Genomic DNA, 23,187 nt, shown 5'->3' with positions numbered 1-23,187 from the left:
ACCAGGGTCACTGTCTCTGCATAGGGCATGAGATCTGGAGTGTGGGGGGTCTGTGGTCCCACCGTGAGGGGGTCTTGTCACTGCAGCCAGGACAGGCCCCCTGGGCGGCCCCAGCCTCCCTCCTGCCACTCCAGGCTGCAGCTCTGCCGCCCCCTGCTGGGGGAGGACACTCAGAGCAGGAGCTTCCCTTCCCCAGGTTCCCCCACAGCACCTGTCACCTGGGAGGGTGGGGATAAGGCAGTCCAGCCTCACTGGGTACCAGTGGGACCAGCTGTCCTGCACAACCACACACAGGGGTCCATGTGCTGTGTGCAATGAGCCAGCTGCATGAGGCTTCTGTAACCCCCTGTGACTGCAGAAATTCCCTTCTCTGATTCCTGCTTTGTGACTGAAGGAATGGGAGGTAGAGGACAAGCTGTAGCTCTTCTGCAAAGCGACAGGTCCCAGGAAACACCTGTGACCCCAGATAAGGACCGAGACTTCATCCCTATTTGGGAACCAAGACTGACTCTCCCCCTCCCAATTAGAGCAGCTGCAGGTCACTGGGAGCCCGGAAGTTCCTGCCACTAGAGCTCAGCTGTGCACTCACATCCTCCTCATCACTGTCACCATCAGCATCTCCGGCCCTGTGAACAGCGTGAAGAGGACATCAGTCCTGCTCTGCAGGGCCCCATGTTCTCAGGGAACAGAAGGTCAGGGAGTGGGGTCCCTCACTTGTCCCAGGTTGTGCTGAAAGGGCGCGAAACCCTGTCACTTCCCAGCTCAGATCTCCCAGGAGCTCCCAGCGACCCTCAGTCTCACGGAGCTCTGCTCACTCCACCCAGCAGCCTGCAAATGGGTCCGAACTCCCTTGTCATTCTGGTTTTCTAAGATTCAGTTATCTGGGCACTCCAGCAGGTCGTGCATTGAAATCCTGGTTCTTGCAGAGCTGTGCTCACTGGCTTGTGGGATGGGAAGGTCCCTGAAGGGCCTGGCCCCTGCACCTGTAGCACGTCCCAGAGTCACTGATTGAGACCCAGGGCTTATGTGGAGCACAGGGTCTAAGGGACGGTGTGCCCAGGGGTGAGTGACACAGCCAAGGGAGGACACAGGAAATGTGAACTCCTCACAGTCCCCTCACCTCTGGCCCACTTGACCCACATATTCGAGGTGCACACAGGCCAGGTGGGTGATGGGCAGCTGAGATTCGGGGTGGGAAATCCACCTTTAGACAGCAGGTTTCTCCCCCCCCCTTCTCCAGCACCCCCTGCCTCCTAGTGTGTGTCAGGGGTAGGAAAACCCGAGCTCCCCTGTGTCCTTCTGTGCAGCTCAGAGCCCAGCAGCTGTGGTGACCTTCCCCAGGAGGGTACAATGTGAAGTTGACTCAACGGTGGACACGGTCCCGCTGACTCAGCATCTGGAGCTCAGCAGCGCACAGTGAGCTCAGTCCTGGGGCACAGTGTGTGGTGTCACAGCACAGCCTGCTCGGTCCTGCAGTGCAGAGAAAGGGCCACTGCCACCAATACCCATTGCCCTGGAGGATGTGATTTTCTCTCGAACTTTTCCCCAAGCCTCTGATTGCAAGCAACCCTGCTTGGGAAATGCTGGCCCAACACAGCTGACAGTCCAGTGTGAACTGGGGAATCATAACCAGGGTGACTGCTAACAAAGTCACAGGGGTAATAACCATTTGGAGAGCAAGCAGGAAAGTGTGACCTTGGAGGGAACAGAAGTGCCTAGTTTATAATTTCAAAGACAAAACCAGAGCAAGAGCAAGAGAGAGAGACACAGAGACAGAGAGAGACTGAGGGTTCAGAATATAAAGAGAAACAGTTTGCAAATGTGATGGGATGTCTGATTCAGCAGTAAACTACTTTCCCTTTCATTCCAGAGTGGGCAATATATTTTTTATTTTGCGCTGGTAAACAAGCCCTGCATTTTACCCTCATAAACAGTCTAATGACACAACTAAGCAGCAGTAGGAATACTGAAGGGCGGTCAGCCCTCTCCTCCATCCCTGCCTAGAGCTCTCACCACTCAGACAGAGACTCTGCACCCACCTGTCACTTTAACTGCATTTGGTCCCGGGGATAAAAGGAAGAGAATTGAGAGAAGGTCCCCAGGAAGGACCCGAGGGGGTGTCTGCACATCCTCCCCACTGTCCGTGACATCGCAGCACAGGAAGAGAGACTCCTCACCTCAGAAACCTTGAGACACACTTCCCTGGTGTCCTTGAGAGGAAGAGTATGTCCAGCAGGTGGCGCTGTCTGAGACAGCTGTCCTCTCCTGTAGGGTCTGTCACTACATATCTGAGCTCCGTATTGAAGATCATGCAAGCTGACCCTCCAAGAGTTGAATGAATCCCACAAGGTGGAAGTGGATTTTTACTGATCTAGGGAGGCAATAGTCCTATGGGCAGTATCTGAGCCACAGGAGGAATGTTCTAGAACATAACGACTTGCCTGCAGGTGCACAGAAGGCAGCACTGATGTGGAAACCCAGTGCTTCTCTGTTCCTCTCAGAGGGCAGAGTCAGAGCCAGGGCACCCGGGGGCATCACACTTGTCCCCAGAGTCATCGCCCTCCCTTCCCTGTCATGACCCACTCCATGGGGGCTGGGCCATCTGGACACCTGGAGAACACCAAGGCTCTGCCGTGCTGTGGTCACAGGGTCACACGTGCATTGCCTGGCAGGGGTCCTGCAAGCTCTGGTGAGACCCCTGCCCTCCTGAGGGTGGGGCAGACCATGGGACTCCTCCCTCCACGTGAGCTGAGATGTTTAGGGTGTACCTATCAGGGTCATGCTGAGTGTCTCTCACAAAGTAGAACACACATAACTGTATCCACAGTTTCCACACAAGAAGGAAATAAAGCTTCGGAGGTCACACGGGTTTCCAGAAGCAGCGTGTTGTACACTTAGGGATGTTGTTTCTGTCACACACGAGGAGCCAGGGAAGGTTACCCAGAGTGTGGCACCAGGGCAGGAGGCTCTGCAGCAGGCCAGGCCATGGTCTGAGCTGTCCTGCTGAGTGGACAGCTGTCCTGCCCAGAACCCTGCAGCTGTGATATGGGACCTGGTGATGGCAACTGGACCCTTGTGATTCTGAGAAACCCCACAAGTGAGTCCCAACAGGCATGTGTGAATTTTGGAAAAAGTCCTTGTCATCTCCATTACCAAAGTATTGACCTATGATCCAACAACCAGGTGTGCACTTGTTCCCTGGGAGACACAAGACAACACAGAACATCGTTGACCACACGGCTACAATTGCCAGGTCCCCCATCCTGAGCCCCTGGGGAGCTGACGGGGCTCATCTAGGGTGGAGCAGGTGCAGGGCCGAGGCTCAGTCCCCTGTACCAGCAGCTGGCCCACACCATGGCCTCGTCTCTCCTGCTCCAGCGACTCTCCCTGGGCTCACACTGAGGTCCTGTGCAGAAGGCGGGGCTTCCTACGCCAGGTTGCTCGGAAGCACCTGTCACCTAAAGGGCCCAGAGCTGCTGTGTCCTACAGCCATGTAACGTGACGTCACCACATTCAACGGAAAAAACAAAATAATGATCTGATACAATTGAAGAAACCCAACATATCATTGCTAGATCATTTCCACATGTAGTGAATGGACAATTACACAGGACATGTTGACACACTTGTTCATGGCTCTGCTCCTCCTCCATCTTTCTTCTTCTTCTTCTTCTTCTCTGCCTTCTACTCTTCCCCCGACCCCACCTCCACCTCTTCCTCCTCCTCTACCTTCTCTTTTTGTCTTGTGAGACAGGGTTGCCCCTGGTAGTGTGCAGTGGTGTCATCACAGCTCGCAGCAACCACAACCTCCTGACTCAGGTCATCCTCCTGCCTCAGCCTCCCGAGTCGCTGGGACTATAGGCGCCCACGACAGTGCCCGGTTAGTTTTTCTTTTTTTTTTTTTTTTATTGTTGGGGATTCATTGAGGGTACAATAAGCCAGGTTACACTGATTGCAATTGTTAGGTAAAGTCCCTCTTGCAATCATGTCTTGCCCCCATAAAGTGTGACACACACCAAGGCCCCACCCCTCTCCCTTCATCCCTCTTTCTGCTTCCCCCCCTCATAACCTTGATTGTCATTAATTGTCCTCGTATCAAAATTCAGTACATAGGATTCATGCTTCTCCATTCTTTGATGCTTTATTAAGAATAATGTCTTCCACTTCCATCCAGGTTAATACGAAGGATGTAAAGTCTCCATTTTTTTCAATGGCTGAATAGTATTCCATGGTATACATATAGCACAGCTTGTTAATCCATTCCTGGGTTGGTGGGCATTTAGGCTGTTTCCACATTTTGGCGATTGTAAATTGAGCTGCAAGAAACAGTCTAGTACAACTGTCCTTATGATAAAAGGATTTTTTTCCTTCTGGGTAGATGCCCAGTAAAGGGATTGCAGGATCAAATGGGAGGTCTAGCTTGAGTGCTTTGAGGTTTCTCCAGACTTCCTTCCAAAAAGGTTGTACTAGTTTGCAGTCCCACCAGCAGTGTAAAAGTGTTCCCTTCTCTGCACATCCAAGCCAGCATCTGCAATTTTGAGATTTGTGATGTGGGCCAATCTCACTGGGGTTAGATGATATCTCAGGGTTGTTTTGACTTGCATTTCTCTAATATATAGAGATGATGAACATTTTTTCATGTGTTTGTTAGCCATTCGTCTGTCATCTTTAGAGAAGGTTCTATTCATGTCTCTTGCCCATTGATATATGGGATTGTTGGCTTTTTTCATGTGGATTAATTTGAGTTCTCTATAGATCCTAGTTATCAAGCTTTTGTCTGATTGAAAATATGCAAATATCCTTTCCCATTGTGTAGGTTGTCTCTTTGCTTTGGTTATTGTCTCCTTAGCTGTACAGAAGCTTTTCAGTTTAATGAAGTCCCATTTGTTTATTTTTGTTGTTGCAATTGCCATGGCAGTCTTCTTCATGAAGTCTTTCCCCAGGCCAATATCTTCCAGTGTTTTTCCTATGCTTTCTTTGAGGATTTTTATTGTTTCATGCCTTAAATTTAAGTCCTTTATCCATCTTGAATCAATTTTTGTGAGTGGGGAAAGGTGTGGGTCCAGTTTCAGTCTTCTACATGTAGACATCCAGTTCTCCCAACACCATTTATTGAATAGGGAGTCTTTCCCCAAGGTATGTTCTTGTTTGGTTTATCGAAGATTAGGTGGTTGTAAGATGTTAGTTTCATTTCTTGGTTTTCAATTCGATTCCAAATGTCTATGTCTCTGTTTTTGTGCCAGTACCATGCTGTCTTGACCACTATGGATTTGTAGTACAGACTAAAATCTGGTATGCTGATGCCCCCAGCTTTATTTTTGTTACTAAGAAATGCCTTAGCTATACGGGGGTTTTTCCGGTTCCATACAAAATGCAGAATCATTTTTTCCAAATCTTGGAAGTACGATGTTGGTATTTTGATAGGAATGGCATTGAATGGGTAGATTGCTTTAGGAAGTATAGACATTTTAACAATGTTGATTCTTCCCGTCCATGAGCATGGTATGTTCTTCTATTTGTTAATATCCTCTGTTATTTCCTTTCTGAGGATTTCATAGTTTTCTTTATAGAGGTCCTTCACCTCCTTCGTTAGGTATATTCCTAGGTATTTCATTTTCTTTGAAACTATGGTGAAGGGAGTTGTGTCCTTAATTAGCTTCTCATCTTGACTATTATTGGTGTATACAAAGGCTACTGACTTGTGGACATTGATTTTATATCCTGAAACATTACTGTATTTTTTGATGACTTCTAGGAGTCTTGTGGTTGAGTCTTTGGGGTTCTCTAAGTATAAGATAATGTCGTCAGCAAAGAGGGAGAGTTTGACCTCCTCTGCTCCCATTTGGATGCCCTTCACTTCCTTCTCTTGCCTAATTGTATTGGCTAGAACTTCCAGCACTGCGTTGAATAGTAAAGGTGACAGAGGACAACCTTGTCTGGTTCCCGTTCTAAGAGGAAAAGCTTTCAGTTTTACTCCATTCAGTAAAATATTGGCTGTGGGTTTGTCATAGATAGCTTCAATCAGTTTTAGAAATGTGCCACCTATGCCTATACTCTTCAGTGTTCTGATTAGAAAAGGATGCTGGATTTTATCAAATGCTTTTTCTGCATCTATTGAGAGAATCATGTGGTCTTTATTTTTGCCTCTGTTAATATGGTGGATAACGTTTATGGACTTGCGTATGTTAAACCAGCCTTGCATCCCTGGGATGAAGCCTACTTGATCATGATGAATAACTTTTTTGATGATAAGCTGTAATCTATTGGCTAGGATTTTGTTGAGAATTTTTGCATCTATATTCATGAGTGAGATTGGTCTGAAATTCTCCTTTTTGGTTGGGTCATTTCGTGGTTTTGGTATCAGGGTGATGTTTGCTTCATAGAATGTGTTGGGGAAGATTCCTGCTTCCTCAATTTTTTGGAATAATTTCTGCAGTACAGGAATAAGCTCTTCCTTGAAGGTTTGATAGAATTCTGGAGTGAAGCCATCTGGACCAGGGCATTTTTTGGTTGGAAGATTTTTTATTGTTTCTTTGATCTCAGTGCTTGAAATTGGTCTGTTCAGGAGCTCTATTTCTTCCTGGCTAAGTCTAGGGAGAGGGTGTGATTCCAAATATTGATCCATTTCCTTCACATTGTCAAATTTCTGGGCATAGAGTTTCTGGTAGTATTCAGAGATGATCTCTTGTATCTCTGTGGGATCGGTTGTTATTTCCCCTTTATCATTTTTGATTGAGGTTACTAGAGATTTTACTTTTCTATTCCTCGTTAGTCTGGCCAATGGTTTATCTATTTTATTTATTTTTTCAAAAAACCAACTCCTTGTTTCATTAATTTTCTGAATGATTCTTTTGTTTTCAATTTCATTGATCTCTGATTTGATTTTGGATATTTCTTTTCTTCTACTGAGTTTAGGCTTAGATTGTTCTTCCTTTTCCAATTCCATAAGATCTCTTGTGAGATTGTTGATGTGCTCTCTTTCTGTTTTTCGAATGTAGGCATCTAAAGCGATGAATTTTCCTCTCAAGACTGCTTTTGCAGTATCCCACAGGTTTTGGTAGCTTGTGTCTTCATTGTTGTTATGCTCAAGGAAGTTAATGATTTCCTGTTTTATTTCTTCCTGCACCCATCTGTTATTCAACAGAAGATTGTTTAATTTCCATGCCTTTGGGTGGGGTCGAGCATTTTTGTTAGAGTTGAGTTCCACCTTTAGTGCCTTATGATCTGAGAAGATACAAGGTAAAATTTCAATTCTTTTGATTCTGTTGATATTTGTTTTGTGTCCCAGGATATGATCAATTTTGGAGAATGTTCCATGGGGTGATGAGAAGAATGTATATTCTTTATCTTTGGGGTGGAGTGTTCTATATGCGTCTATCAAGCACAGTTGTTCTAGGGTCTCATTTGAATTTCTTATATCTCTGTTTAATTTCTGTTTAGAGGATCTGTCCAGCTCTGTAAGAGGAGTGTTAAAGTCCCCTGTTATGAAGGTATTATCAGATATCATATTGCTCAGACTGAGTAAGGTCTGTTTCAAGAATCTGGGAGCATTTAAATTGGGTGCATAAATATTTAGAATGGAAACATCATCTTGCTGTATTTTTCCCTTGACCAATATAAAGTGACCATCTTTGTCTTTTTTGACTTTAGTTGCTTTAAATCCACATGTATCTGAAAATAGGATTGCAACTCCTCTTTTCTTCTGAATTCCATTTGCCTGAAAAATTGTCTTCCAACCCTTCACTCGGAGCTTTAATTTGTCTTTTGAAGCCAGGTGTGTTTCTTGCAGACAGCAGATGGATGGCTTGTGTTTTTTAATCCAGTCAGCCAATCTATGTCTCTTCAGTGGGGAATTCAAGCCATTAACATTTATTGAGATAGAACTTCCAGCACTATGTTGAATAGTAAAGGTGACAGAGGACAACCTTGTCTGGTTCCAGTTCTAAGCTCAGTTTTACTCCATTCAGTAAAATATTGGCTGTGGGTTTGTCATAGATAACTTCAATCAGTTTTAGAAATGTGCCACTTATGCCCATACTCTTCAGTGTTCTGATTAGAAAAGGATGCTGGATTTTATCAAATGCTTTTTCTGCATCTATTGAGAGAATCATGTGGTCTTTATTTTTGCCTCTGTTAATATGGTGGATAACGTTTATGGACTTGCGTATGTTAAACCAGCCTTGCATCCCTGGGATGAAGCCTACTTGATCATGATGAATAACTTTTTTGATGATAAGCTGTAATCTATTGGCTAGGATTTTGTTGAGAATTTTTGCATCTATATTCATGAGTGAGATTGGTCTGAAATTCTCCTTTTTGGTTGGGTCATTTCCTGGTTTTGGTATCAGGTGATGTTTGCTTCATAGAATGTGTTGGGGAAGATTCCTTCTTCCTCAATTTTTTGGAATAATTTCTGCAGTACAGGAATAAGCTCTTCCTTGAAGGTTTGATAGAATTCTGGAGTGAAGCCATCTGGACCAGGGCATTTTATAGTTGGAAGCTTTTTTCTTGTTTCTTTGATCTCAGTGCTTGAAATTGGTCTGTTCAGGAGCTCTATTTCTTCCTGGCTAAGACTAGGGAGAGGGTGTGATTCCAAATATTGATCCATTTCCTTCACATTGCCCACTTTCTGGGCATAGAGTTTCTGGTAGTACTCAAAGATGATCTCTTGAATCTCTGTGGGATCTGTTGTTATTTCCCCTTTATTGTTTCTGATTGAGGTTACTAGAGATTTTACTTTTCTATTCCTCGTTAGTCTGGCCAATGTTTTATCTATTTTATTTATTTTTTAAAAAAAAAACAACTCCTTGTTTCATTAATTTTCTGAATGATTCTTTTGTTTTCAATTTCATTGATCTCTGATTTGATTTTGGATATTTCTTTTCTTCTACTGAGTTTAGGCTTAGATTGTTCTTCTTTTTCCAATTCCATAAGATCTCTTGTGAGATTGTTGATGTGCTCTCTTTCTGTTTTTCGAATGTAGGCATCTAAAGCGATGAATTTTCCTCTCAAACCTGCTTTTGCAGTATCCCACAGGTTTTGGTAGCTTGTATCTTCATTGTTGTTATGCTCAAGGAAGTTAATGATTTCCTGTTTTATTTCTTCCTTCACCCATCTGTTATTCAACAGAAGATTGTTTAATTTCCATGCCTTTGGGTGGGGTCGAGCATTTTTGTTAGAGTTGAGTTCCACCTTTAGTGCCTTATGATCTGAGAAGATACAAGGTAAAATTTCAATTCTTTTGATTCTGTTGATATTTGTTTTGTGTCCCAGGATATGATCAATTTTGGAGAATGTTCCATGGGGTGATGAGAAGAATGTATATTCTTTATCTTTGGGGTGGAGTGTTCTATATGCGTCTATCAAGCACAGTTGTTCTAGGGTCTCATTTGAATTTCTTATATCTCTGTTTAATTTCTGTTTAGAGGATCTGTCCAGCTCTGTAAGAGGAGTGTTAAAGTCCCCTGTTATGATGGTATTATCAGATATCATATTGCTCAGACTGAGTAAGGTCTGTTTCAAGAATCTGGGAGCATTTAAATTGGGTGCATAAATATTTAGAATGGAAACATCATCTTGTTGTATTTTTCCCTTGACCAATATAAAGTGACCATCTTTGTCTTTTTTGACTTTAGTGGCTTTAAATCCACATGTATCTGAAAATAGGATTGCAACTCCTCTTTTCTTCTGAATTCCATTTGCCTGAAAAATTGTCTTCCAACCCTTGACTCGGAGCTTTAATTTGTCTTTTGAAGCCAGGTGTGTTTCTTGCAGACAGCAGATGGATGGCTTGTGTTTTTTAATCCAGTCAGCCAATCTATGTCTCTTCAGTGGGGAATTCAAGCCATTAACATTTATTGAGATAATTGATAAGTGTGGTAGTATTCTATTCGTCTTATTTGGTGAGAGTCCATTGCTTAGTTTTATCTTTTGCATCAGTGTGGAGGTTAGGTTCTGTCGTTTAATTTCTGAGTTCTTACTTTGCTGCTGATCCATTGTGGTGGTCAGTGTGCAGAACAGGTTGAAGTATTTCCTGTAGAGCTGGTCTTGTTGTGGCGAATTTCCTCAATGTTTGTATATCCGTAAATGATTTGATTTCTCCGTCAATTTTGAAGCTTAGCTTAGCAGGGTACAGAATTCTGGGCTGGAAATTGTTCTGTTTAAGTAGATTAAAGGTAGATGACCATTGTCTTCTTGCTTGGAAAGTTTCATTAGAGAAGTCTGCGGTCACTCTGATGGATTTGCCCCTGTAGGTCAACTGGCGCTTACTCCTGGCAGCTTGCAGAATCTTTTCTTTTGTCTTGACTTTGGACAAGTTCATCACAATGTGTCTTGGAGAAGCTCGGTTAGAGTTGAGGCGACCTGGGGTCCGATAGCCCTCTGAAAGCAGTGTGTCAGAATCCTTGGTGATATTTGGGAAATTTTCTTTTATAATATTCTCTAGCATGGCTTCCATTCCTCTGGGGCATTCTTCTTCCCCTTCTGGGATTCCTATAACTCGTATGTTGGAAAGCTTCATAAAGTCCCATAATTCTGACTGTGAACGTTCTGCTTTCTCTCTCTTCTTTTCTGCCTCTTTTAGTATCTGAGCTAACTCAAGAACTTTGTCTTCTACCTCTGAAATTCTTTCTTCTGCATGGTCTAACCTGTTGCTGATACTTTCCATTGCATCTTTAAGTTCCCTAATTGACTGTTTCAGTTCCTTCAGCTTTGCTATATCCTTCTTATATTCTTCATATCGTTCATCTCTTATTTGATTCTGTTTTTGGATTTCCTTTTGCTTATTTTCCACTTTATTAGCAGTTTCCTTCATTGTTTCCATCATTTCTTTCATTGTTTTCAACATGTGTATTCTAAATTCCCTTTCTGTCATTTCTAACGTTTCTTTATAGGTGGAATCATCTGCAGTATCTACCTCATGGTCCCTTGGCGGGGTTGTTCTGGACTGGTTCTTCATGTTGCCTGGAGTTTTCTGCTGATTCTTCCTCATGAGTGATTTCTTTAGTTTGTTTCCTTGCCCCAATTTTCCTTTCACCTCCTCTTGCTCTTTAAGTTCTCGTGCCTGTGGACTAAGGGTTACAGGACCAGAAGGCTGAGAAGGTTGAAGAGCAAAAAAGGGATGAAAGAAAGGAGGACCGAGTGATAAGAAAAAAAAAGAAAAATAGAGAAAGGAGAGGGGGTGGGTAAAAGGAATATTGACAAAAAGAAGAGAGGCACAGAAAGAGGGAGACAGAGCAATATAGGTGTACAGTAGGATACTTTGACACAACCTTAAAAAAACCCACCTTCTGGGGGTGCCCAGTTGGGTGGTTCCCTTGAGGTCAGCAGCTCTTTGCTAACCTGATCAGACACAGTACCCCACCTCCACCAAGTAGAGAGGAAAGACAAAAATGCTATAAATCAAACCAAAACAAGCAAACAGAAAACTTTACGGGATAAAATTGGGTGAAAAACCAAATAATAGCAGTAGAAACACTAGCAAAAATGAAGTTCTAATTATTGAAAAAGACAGCAATGGGAAATTATGATTAAACTAGAAAAATTGAGAAAGAAAAAGGATCTGTATGGAAAAGGTTGAACTTACAAAACAAAACAACATCAACAACATCAAAATAAACAAAAAAAACAACCAAACCAAAAAAAAACACAACCAAAAACAAAGCAGTATGTATATGTTATTGAATATTGTCTGGGCAACACGTTGTCTTCTGGGGTATGAGATGTTAATCACAGTTCTGATATGACTGGAGGCTGCTGATTTCTCAAACCCCAGCAGGTAGACACCCTAAATCTCTCTTCAGCCCACTGAAAAGGCACTTTGAACTTGTAAACTTGCTGAGCAGAAGCTTTCCTGGGGAAGTACTTGTCGCTGGAATCACACTGAAGTGGCTATCCACTTACCCAGTGTGCCAAAACTGGTCTCACTCTGCCCCTGAGGGTTAGGGCTGCAAGGCGGCTCAAACCCCACCCTTAGGCTACTTGGTCGCTGGGTTACCAGCTCCACCCAATTCTAGCTCTGCGACCCTGAGGGCAGAGCTTGCCGGGGCAGATTGCCGGGGCAGATTGCTCCCTGTGACCCACAGCCAAACACTATTAGCTCCCTCTGGCTCAGTGGCTCAGACTGGGGCCCTAGACAACGGCCAGAGTTCTCCGCACTCCCGCTCAGGCTCTCCCCAAGGCAGTTCAACTGAGTGCCAAGTCCAAAGACACCAAAACAGTTCACAGGTAAGGCCTTTCTGGTTTGCAGTCTCGCTGCTACTGAACTTACAGTTGCCGGCGGGTTTAGACAGATTGAACACACGCGACCACTTGCCAGTTTTCCACTGTTTTAGTCTTCCTCTTGGGGTCCAGAAGTCTCTCGCTGACTCACTGTATCCTCAGAGGGGTGATGATAGGCAGATCCCACCAGCCAGAGATGCCTGGAGTCCTATCTCCCCAGACTCACGGTGCCCAGATGCAAGGAAGCTGTTACACGGCCACCAACTTGCTCCGCCCCTCCTAGTTTTTCTATATGTAGTGGAGATGGTGGCTCACTCTTCTCAAGCTGGTCTCCCACGTCTGCTCTGCCAGGCAATGTCCACATCTTCCCACCCTCTGCAAAGCCTGCCTGTGGGGGTCAACCCTGCTCAGGGCTGCATCTACAATCCTCCTTGACAGGAGTGAAAGAGTGACACAGATGGGGCGGGAGTTAGTGTCTCACTTCCCCATCTGCCTGTGTCACTGTGAGCAGTGTTGCTGTCCCACACCTGACAGTAATAGTCAGCCTCGTCCCCAGCCTGGGCCCCGCTGATGGTCAGGGTGGCCGTGTTCCCTGAGTTGGAGCCTGAGAACCGCTCAGGGATCCCTGATGGCCGCTTACTATCTTCATATATCACCAGCACAGGGGCCTGGCCTGCTTTCTGCTGGTACCAGTAGATATATTTTTTGTCAAGTTTATCACCGGAACAGGTGATCCTTGCTGTCTGTCCTAGGGACACTGACACCGAGGACAGCTGTGTCAGCTCATAGCAAAACACAGAACCTGCAAGGGAGAAGAGAAGAAATTGCTTCAGAATTAAAGACCCTTCCCAGGGACCCTGCCCTGAAACCGTGCTGGGCTGAGCTCCTGGTCCACACTGGCCCATCAGGGTCCTGTGGGAGCTGATCCTGGGGCAGGACCTAGAGACAGCACCTGTGCAGAGAGTGAGGAGGGGGAGCAGGAGAGGGATCCAGGCCATGGTGACACCCCCACAGCTCTGCCTCTGAGTTTGCAGCACAGCGGGGCTCCCCCGGGCTCTCTTATTCCCTTGGAGGCCCTGTAGGGCAGTGAGTATTTGGGGTTTATGCAAATTCCTATCTCAGGACCTCCTCTTTGAGGCATGTCACTGAACCAGCTGAGGGCTTAGCACAGGACTGAGCAGGGAGGGGTGAGGACCCACCTTCCCACATCTGCTTATCAGGATGCAAATCAGACTCAGGATCCAAGGCCTGGGATCACAGTCCCCTCCCTCAGCCCTGACCCCACTAGCACTGTCCCAACCATTCTGGCTGTGGTGTGTCCTAGGCCAGCCTCAGCAGAGCTCTGCCCCTTCCAGGAGCCTGGCCATGGGGCTGACCTGGGAACTGCTGAGATGACAGATCACAGCGGACCCAGCATGAGGGACACACAGGCCACCATATTCCTCCTCCTCTGTCTTCCCTGCGGGTCCCCAGAATCACAGAGGTCCCACCTAGTCACTTCCCCTAGATCAGGTCCTGTGTCATTTAGACACTGGGTAGTGATTTCTGACTCCACAGTCTGGGGTCACCACACACCTTCTGTGGGGGCGTCACACTCCAGTGTCACTGCACACGGGGTGTCACCTCTTCTGTGACATCCCCACCCCACAGCTCACTAGTGTCTGTCACCCTCATTTCTTCCACTCTTGGCAAGTGTCTTTTCAATGTTTCCTGTGAACTTGGAAAAGGCACCAGAACCCACCTGACTGAGGATGTGACCTAGGCCCATTGTCTCTGTGAGGGCACCAGGGTCACTGTCTCTGCACAGGGCATGAGGTGTGGAGTGTGGGGGGTCTGTGGTCCCACAGTGAGGGGGACCTGTCACTGCAGCCAGGACAGGCCCCCTGGGCAGCCCCAACCTCCCTCCTGCCACTCCAGGCTGCAGCTCTGCCACCCCCTGCTGGGGGAGGACACTCAGAGCAGGAACTTCCCTCCCCCAGCTTCCCTCACAGCACCTGTCACCTGGGAGGGTGGGGACAAGGCAGTCCAGCCTCACTGGGTACCAGTGTGACCAGCTGTCCTGCACAGCCACACACAGAGGTCCATATGCTGTGTGCAGGGAGCCAGGAGAGTGTGGTTTCTGTAACCCCCTGTGAGTGCAGAAATTCCCTTGTCTGATTCCTGCTTTGTAACAGAAGGGGTGGGAGGTGGAGGGCAAGCTGTAGCTCTTCCAAAAAGCAAGAAGGTCCAGAGACATACCCGTGACTACAGATGTGGTGCCAGACTTCGTCCCTATTTGGGAAGCAAAACTGAGTCTCTCCTTCCCAGTCAGAGCAGCTGCAGGTCACTGGGAGCCCCAGAAGTTCCTGCCACTAGAGCTCAGCTGTGCACTCACATCCTCCTCATCACTGTCACCATCAGCTTCTCTGTCCCCAGTGAATAGTGTGAAGAAGACATCAGTCCTTCTCTCTAGAGTCCCACATTCTCAGGGAACAGAAGGTCAGGGTCCCTCACTTGTCCCAGGTTGTGCTGAAAGGGCGGGAATCCCTGTCACTTCCCAGCTCAGATCTCCCAGGAGCTCCCAGTGACCCTCCGTCTCACGGAGCTCTGCTCACTCCACCCCACAGCCTGCAAATGGGTCCGAACTCCTTTGTCATTGTGGTTTTCTAAGATTTAGTTTTCTGGTCACTCCAGCAGGTCGTCCATTGAAACCCTGGTCCTTGTAGAGCAGTACTCACTGGCTCATGGGATGGAAATTGTCCCTGAAGGGCCCAGCCCCTGCACCTGTCTGCACTTCCCAGAGTCACTGATTGAGAGTCAGGCCCACTCTGGAGAACAGGGTGTAAGGGTGGGTTTGTACAAGGCCGAGTGACACAGCCAAGGGTGAACACGGGAAATGTGAACTCCTCACAGTCCCCTCACCTCTGGCCCACATGACCCACATTTTCCTGGTGCACACAGGCCAGATGGGTGATGGGCAGCTGAGATTCGGGGTGGGAAATCCGCCTTTAGACAGCAGGTTCCTTCCCCCCGCTTCCTCCAGCACACCCTGTCCCCTAATGCGTGTCAGGGGTAGGACATCCCAGCCCCCTGTGTCCCTCTGTGCAGCTCAGTGCCAAGCAGCTGTGGTGGTCTTCCCCATGAGGGTTAGTTTGAAATGGACACAATGTTGGACACCGTCCCTCTGACACAGCCGGCAGATCTCAGCAGCACACAGAGAGCCCAGTCCTGGGGCACAGTGCGTGCATCACATGGCAAAGCCGGCTCAGTCCTGCCGTGCAGAGAAAGGGCCCTACTTACAATACAAAATTGCAAGTAGCCTTGCTTGGGAAATGCTGGCCCAACACAGCTGACAGCCAAGTGTGAGCTTGGGAATTTTAACCAGTGTGACTATTAACAAAGTAACCAGGTGTAATAACCATTTGGGCAGCAAGTGGAGAAGTGTGACCTTGGAGGGAACACAAGGGCATAGTTTATAGTTTCAAAGACACAGTGAGAGAGAGAGAATCAGGTGTCAGTATATAGAAAAGGAGAAACACTGAGTATTTGAGTGTATTTGCAATTGTTACGAGATGTCTGATTTAGCAGTAAACTGCTTTTCTTTTCACTACAGGGTGTGCAAAACGTTTTTATTTTGCACTAGTAAAATCAGCCTTGTACTTTACCCTCATCATCATTTCTAAGGACACAGTTAAGCAGCAGTAGGAATATCGAAAGGGCTCTCCGCCTTCTCCTCGACCTTTCCCCACAGCTCTCACCACCCCAGAGAGAGACTCTGCACACACCCCTCAGTCACGTTAGTTGAATTTGGTCCCTGGGGATAAAATGAAGAGAATTTAGAGAAAGGAGCCAAGGTAGTATTTGGGCATCCTCAGCGGTTTCAGTCACATCTCAGCACAGGAGCAGAGACTCCTCATCTCAAAAACCACATGAGACATGTCTCCTGGAGCGCCCTTGGGCTGGTTTTCACTGAGAGGAAGAGGATTTCCAGCTGGTCACACTGTCTGAGACACCTGTTCTCTCCTGTGGGGTCTGTGACCACATCCAAGGCCCATATGTGAGTTCATGAAACCAGCCCTTAAAAGAGTTGAATGGAATCCCAAGACCAGAGATGTTGGCGTGGATGCAGAGAAAAGGGCACACTTCTACACTGCTGGTGGGAATGCGCACTAATACGTTCCTTTTGGAAAGATGTTTGGAGAACACTTAGAGATCTAAAATAGATCTGCCATTCAATCCTATAATTCCTCTACTAGGTATATACCCAGAAGACCAAAAATCACATTACAACAAAGATATTTGTACCAGAATGTTTATTGCAGCCCAATTCATAATTGCTAAGTCATGGAAAAAGCCCAAGTGCATCGATCCACGAATGGATTAATAAATTGTGGTATATGTACACCATGGAATATTATGCAACCTTAAAGAAAGATGGAGACTTTACCTCTTTCATGTTTACATGGATGGAGCTGGAACATATTCTTCTTAGTAAAGTGTCTCAAGAATGGAAGAAAAAGTATCCAATGTACTCAGCCCTACTATGAAGCTAATTTATGGCTTTCACATGAAAGCTATAACCCAGTTATAACCTAAGAATATGGGGAAGGGGGAAAGGGAGGGGAGGGAGGGGGGAGGATGGGTGGAGGGAGGGTGATTGGTAGGATTACACCTGCGGTGCATCTTACAAGGGTACATGTGAAACTTAGTAAATGTAGAATGTAAATGTCTTAACACAGTAACTAAGAAAATGCCAGGAAGGCTATGTCAACCAGTTTGATGAAAATGTGTCAAACAGTCTATAAAACCAGTGTATGGTGCCCGATGATCACATTAATGTACACAGCTATGAGTTAATTAAAAAAAAAGAGTTGAATGGGTCCCAGAAGGTGAGGGTCAGAGCCAGGGCACCCATGGTGCATGGACAAGGCAGCCGCTCACACTTGTCGCCAGAGTTATCACCCTCCCTTCCCTGTCATGACCCACTCCATGGGGGCTGGGCCATCTGGACACCGGGAGAACACCCAAGGCTCTGCCATGCTGTGGTCACTGGGTCAGACGTGCATTGCCTGGCGGGGGACCTGCAAGCTCTGGTGAGACCCCTGCCCTCCTGAGGGTGGGGCAGACCATGGGACTCCTCCCTCCACGAGAGCTGAGATGTTTAGGGTGTAGCTGTCAGGGTCATGCTGAGTGTCTCTCACAAAGCAGAACACACATCACTATATCCACAGTTTCCACGAGGAAGGGAATAAAGCTTCGGAGGTCACACGGGTTTCCAGAAGCAGCATGTTGTGCATTTGGGGATATTGTTTGTGTCACACACGAGAAGCCAGGGAAGGTCACCCATGGGCTATGGGCCCCAGGGCAGGAGGCTCTGCAGCAGGCCAGGCCGTGGTGTGAGCTGTCCTGCTGAGTGGGGCCCAGAACCCTGCAGTCTCCACCATGATACGGAACATGGTGACAACAACTGGAACCTTGTGATACTGAGAAAGCCCACACATGAGTGCCAGTGGGCACCTGTGGATTTTGGAACAAGTCCTTGTCATCTCCATTACCAAATGGAGGTTCTTGTGGTGTGCACTTGTGCCTTGGTAGACATAACACAAGACAGGACATCACTGACCACACAGCCACAATTCCCAGGTCCCCCATCCTGAGCTCAGGCAGGCCCAGCTGGCTCCCTGGGGAGCTGACGGGGCTCATCTAGGATGGAGCAGGTGCAGGGCTAAGGCTCAGTCCCCTGCACCAGCAGCTGGCCCACACCGTGGCCTCGTCTCTCCGGCCGGCTCCAGCGCCTCTCCCTGGGCTCACACTCGGGTCCTGTGGAGGAGGCGGGGCTTCCTGCACCAGGTTGCTCAGAAGCACCTGTCACCTGAAGGGGCCAGAGCTGCTGTGTCCTACAGCCGTATGATGTGCCATCACCACATACAATCGAAAAGACAAAATAATGATCCGATATAATTTAGGATACCCAACATATCAAAAATAGATCATTTCTACATGTAATCAATGGGCAGTTATTCATGAGATGCTGACTTAGTTGTTGATGGCTCTGCTCCTCCTTCATCTCTCTTCTTCTTCTTTCCCTGCTTCTTCTAGTCCCCCGACCCCACCTCCTCCTCGCCTTCCTCCTCCTCCTCCTTTTTTTTTCTTAAACAGGGTCTCCCTCTCTCTCCCCTGGTAGTGTGCAGTGGTGTCATCACAGCTCACAGCAACCACAAACTCCTGGGCTCAGGTCATCCTCCTGCCTCAGCCTCGTGAGTTGCTGGGCGCCCACCACAATGCCTGGCTAGTTTTTCTTTTGCAGTTTTTTTTTTTTTGCAGTTTTTGGCCGGGGCTGGGTTTGAACCCACCACCTCCAGCATATGGGGCCAGCGCCTTACCCCTTTGAGCCACGGGTGCTGCCCACCTGGCTAGTTTTTCTATATTTAGTGAAGATGGTGGCTCACTCTTGCTCAAGCTGGTCTCCATGTCTGCTCTGCCAGGCAATGTCCACCCACCACCAACCTCTGCAAAGCCTGCCTGTGGGGGCCAACCCTGCTCAGGGCAGCGTCTGTAATCCTCCTTGACAAGAGGGAAAGGGTGACACAAATGGGGCAGGAGTTGGTGACTCACTTCCCCATCTGCCTGCGTCACTGTGAGCAGGGTCGCTGTCCCACACCTGACAGTAATAGTTGGCCTCGTCCCCAGCCTGGGCCCCGCTGATGGTCAGAGTGGCCATGTTCTCTGAGTTAGAGCCTGAGAATTGCTCAGGGATCCCTGGGGGCCTCTTACTGTCTTCATAGATGACCAGCACAGGGGACTGGCCTAGCTTCTGCTGATACCAGTAAGCATTTTTCCTTCCAATGTTGTTTCCCGCACAGGTGAAACTTGTTGTCTGTCCCAGAGCCACTGACAGCGAGGGTGGCTGAGTGAGCTCATAGGAGGCCACAGACCCTGCAAGTCCCTCCTCTGTGGGGAGGAACCTGGTGGATTTGTGAATCAGGTGGGGCACTGGCAAGAGAGAGTAATAAATGTTCTGAAACCAGAGGGCTCACAGCAAAAGTTCTGCACTCTCCATGGATGGATGGTCCTTCAAAGGACCCGTGAGCACAGTTTTGGGATCTCAGCCCCACCGGCTCGCAGCCTGCAGCTGTTTCAGGATGCCCCTGCACTCCATATATAGGGCTCTGCTGAGTTCTGAGTCAGGCCCAGGCTTGTCCTGAGCCCTGAGGCTGGGCGGGTGGGGCCCCTGGGGCAGCACCTGTGCAGTGAGCCAGGAGGCCAGGGAGGACTGGGGTCCAGGTCATGGTGGAGATACCCCCTAGGTTGCTTCCAAGGCCCGGACTGGGCAGGGGCCTCCCAGGCCTGTCTTACCTCCTGGTGGAGACAGCTGCCCAGGATGTAAATGAGCCCAAGTCACAGGCTGCTGCCTGAGGAGCTCTGTGGTTTCCAGAGAGGCTTAGCCCAGGAGACGGGGGAGGGAGGGGCAACCACTGCAGACCCACCCTAACCCACCAGGAGTCTTCCCCACCAATGGTCTCATAGTCTTGGCCAACATCTCCACCCACGAGTATGTCCAGGTCTCTCTCCAGGCCATGCTGAGCTCACACATGACACTGTCTATTTCTCCTTACTCCTTTCCACAGGTGACAACACAGAGCTCAGCAGTTGCAGGGTCCTAACTCAGATCCCTGATCCTGAGCAGTTCCCACCACCTTCTCCCTGAGCACTGTCTGCTCTATGCATTCAATAATATCACCACCTGCCCCCCAGGTCTCTCACAGCCAGGACTGACTGGGTGGCCCACGGCTGGCCCATGGCTGTCAGGGAAGTGTTCTATATGCATCTATCAAGCACAGTTGTTCTAGGGTCTCATTTAAATCTCTTATATCTTTGTTTAATTTCTGTTTAGAGGATCTGTCCAGCTCTGTAAGAGGAGTGTTAAAGTCCCCTGTAATTATGGTATTATCAGATATCATATTGCTCAGACTGAGTAAGGTCTGTTTCAAGAATCTGGGAGCATTTAAATTGGGTGCATAAATATTTAGAATTGAACATCTTCTTGTTGCATTTTTCCCTTGACCAATATAAAGTGACCATCTTTGTCTTTTTTGACTTTAGTGGCTTTAAATCCACAAGTATCTGAAAATAAGATTGCAACTCCTCTTTTCTTCTGAATTCCATTTGCCTGAAAAATTGTCTTCCAACCCTTCACTCGGAGCTTTAATTTGTCTTTTGAAGCCAGGTGTGTTTCTTGCAGACAGCGTACAGATGGCTTGTGTTTTTTAATCCAGTCAGCCAATCTATGTCTCTTCAGTGGGGAATTCAAGCCATTAACATTTATTGAGATAATTGATAAGTGTGGAAGTACTCTATTCGTCTTATTTGTGAGAGTCCATTGCTTAGTTTTTTCTTTTGCATCAGTGTGGAGGTTTGGTTCTGTCCTTTAATTTCTGAGTTCTTACTTTGCTGCTGATCCATTGTGGTGGTCAGTGTGCAGAACAGGTTGAAGTATTTCCTGTAGAGCTGGTCTTGTTGTAGCGAATTTCCTCAATGTTTGTATATCCGTAAATGATTTGATTTCTCCGTCAATTTTGAAGCTTAGCTTAGCAGGGTACAGAATTCTGGGCTGGAAATTGTTCTGTTTAAGTAGATTAAAGGTAGATGACCATTGTCTTCTTGCTTGGAAAGTTTCATTAGAGAAGTCTGCGGTCACTCTGATGGATTTGCCCCTGTAGGTCAACTGGCGCTTACTCCTGGCAGCTTGCAGAATCTTTTCTTTTGTTTTGACTTTGGACAGGTTCATCACAATGTGTCTTGGAGAAGCTCGGTTAGAGTTGAGGCAGCCTGGGGTCTGATATACCTCTGAAAGCAGTGTGTCAGAATCTTTGGTGATATTTGGGAAGTTTTCTTTTATAATATTCTCTAGTATGGCTTCCATTCCTCTGGGGCATTCTTCTTCCCCTTCTGGGATTCCTATAACTCGTATGTTGGAACGCTTCATAAAGTCCCATAAGTCTGACAGTGAACGTTCTGCTTTCTCTCTCTTCTTTTCTGCCTTTTTTACTATCTGAGTTATCTCAAGAATTTTGTCTTCTACCTCTGAAATTCTTTCTTCTGCATGGTCTAACCTGTTGCTGATACTTTCCATTGCATCTTTAAGTTCCCTAATTGACTGTTTCAGTTCCTTCAGCTCTGCTATATCCTTTTTATATTCTTCATATCATTCATCTCTTATTTGATTCTGTTTTTGGATTTCCTTTTGGTTATTTTCCACTTTATTAGCAGTTTCCTTCATTGTTTCCATCATTTCTTTCATTGTTTTCAACATGTGTATTCTAAATTCCCTTTCTGTCATTCCTAACATTTCTTTATAGGTGGAATCCTCTGCAGTAGCTACCTCACGGTCCCTTCGCAGGGTTGTTCTGAACTGGATCTTCATGTTGCGTGGAGTTTTCTGCTGATTCTTCCTCATGAGTGATTTCTTTTATCTGTTTCCTTGCCCTAATTTTCCTTTCACTTCTTCTTGCTCTTTAAGTTCTCGTGCCTGTGGACTAAGGGTTACAGGACCAGAAGGCTGAGAAGGTTGAAGAGCAAAAAAGGGATGAAAGAAAGGAGGACCGAGTGATAAGAAAAAAAAAGAAAAATAGAGAAAAGAGAGGGGGTGGGTAAAAGGAATATTGACAAAAAGAAGAGAGGCACAGAAAGATGGAGACAGAGCAATATAGGTGTACAGTAGGGTACTTTGACACAACCTTAAAAGAAACCCACCTGCTGGGGGTGCCCAGTTGGGTGGTTCCCTTCAGGTCAGCAGCTCTTTGATAACCTGATCAGACACAGTACCCCACCTCCACCAAGTAGAGAGGAAAGACAAAAATGCTGTCAATCAAACCAAAACAAGAAAACAGAAAACTTTACAGGATAAAATTGGGTGAAAAACCAAATAATAGTGGTAGAAACACTAGCAGCTGGGACTACAGGCGCCTGCCACAACGCCCGGCTATTTTTTTGGTTGCAGTTTGGCCGGGGCTGGGCTTGAACCCGCCACCCTCGGTATATGGGGCCGGCGCCTTACCGACTGAGCCACAGGCGCCGCCCTACAGCTAAGTCTTATTCTTTCTCTCTCTCTCTCTTCCTTCCTCCCTCCATTTCTTCCTTCTTTCCTTCCCCTCTCTCTCTCTTTATTTATTTATTTATTTATTTATTTATTTATTTATTTATTTATTTTGAGACAGAGTCTTACTTTGTCACCCTGGGTAGAGTGCCATGGCATCACAGCTCATGGGAACCTCACACTTTTGGGCTCGGCCTCCCAAGTAGCTGGGAATCTGGCCACAACACCCAGGTATTTTTAGAGATGGGATCTTGCTCTTGCTCAGGCTGGTCTCAAACTCCTGAACTCAAGCAATCCACCTGTCTCAGCCTCCCAGAGTGCTAAGACCAGAGTGCTAGGATTACAGGCATGAACATTGCACTGGGCCCTTCTCTCTCTCTCCCTCCTCTTCCTCCCCTTCCTCCCTCCCTCCTTTTCTCCCTTCTTTTCTCCCTCCCTTCCTTCCTTGTTTCCTTTCCTGTTCTTTCTTTTCTTCCTCTTCTTTCTTCTCTCTCAGAACTTTGACTATCTCATTTCTTTTTGGTTTCAACGTCAATGCTGATTTTTAAGACTCCTTTCTCAGAGTCCATACTGGATTATTCCAGATTTTGGTACAAACTGGCCTTGCTTGTTTATCTTTCTCCCTTCTCTGATTTTACATCTAGGAAGATCTTATTTCTGATACTGAAATACTCCCAAAGCTCACAGGATAAAAAAAGAAGAGACAAAATTATAGCATTGTGACATAAAACTATCTTGTGAGAACCCAAGATCCAATCAAATAAATGATAAAAGCTTGTTCTTATCTAAAGAAATACATCAAGCCATATGGTAATCAGAAGTAAAATGTCATCTTGCTCCAGATACCTCCCACAAGAACAATGCTTCTAGAAATTCAGGTGATTCATCTGCAT

The 23,187-nt window shown here is 46.7% G+C and overlaps 3 gene segments (V, D, J or C); all 3 read right to left on the bottom strand.

Annotated features, from left to right (window-relative positions):
• LOC128584904 (probable non-functional immunoglobulin lambda variable 1-50) overlaps positions 1–23,187 on the bottom strand; it is a 685,263-nt gene that overhangs the window by 43,936 nt on the left and 618,140 nt on the right.
• LOC128583452 (immunoglobulin lambda variable 3-25-like) lies at positions 524–13,223 on the bottom strand. The segment is given in 5 exon segments: positions 524–626; positions 1,121–1,204; positions 3,337–3,427; positions 12,701–13,021; positions 13,172–13,223. Coding segments are annotated over 5 exon segments (645 nt in total).
• On the bottom strand, positions 17,924–19,487 carry LOC128583451 (immunoglobulin lambda variable 3-9-like). The segment is given in 3 exon segments: positions 17,924–18,018; positions 18,814–19,134; positions 19,442–19,487. Coding segments are annotated over 3 exon segments (462 nt in total).

Source organism: Nycticebus coucang, chromosome 4, assembly GCF_027406575.1.
Source record: "Nycticebus coucang isolate mNycCou1 chromosome 4, mNycCou1.pri, whole genome shotgun sequence".
Lineage (NCBI taxonomy): Eukaryota > Metazoa > Chordata > Mammalia > Primates > Lorisidae > Nycticebus > Nycticebus coucang.
The sequence above is the reverse complement of the archived record's forward strand: the minus strand, read 5'-3'. Positions and strand labels throughout refer to the sequence as shown.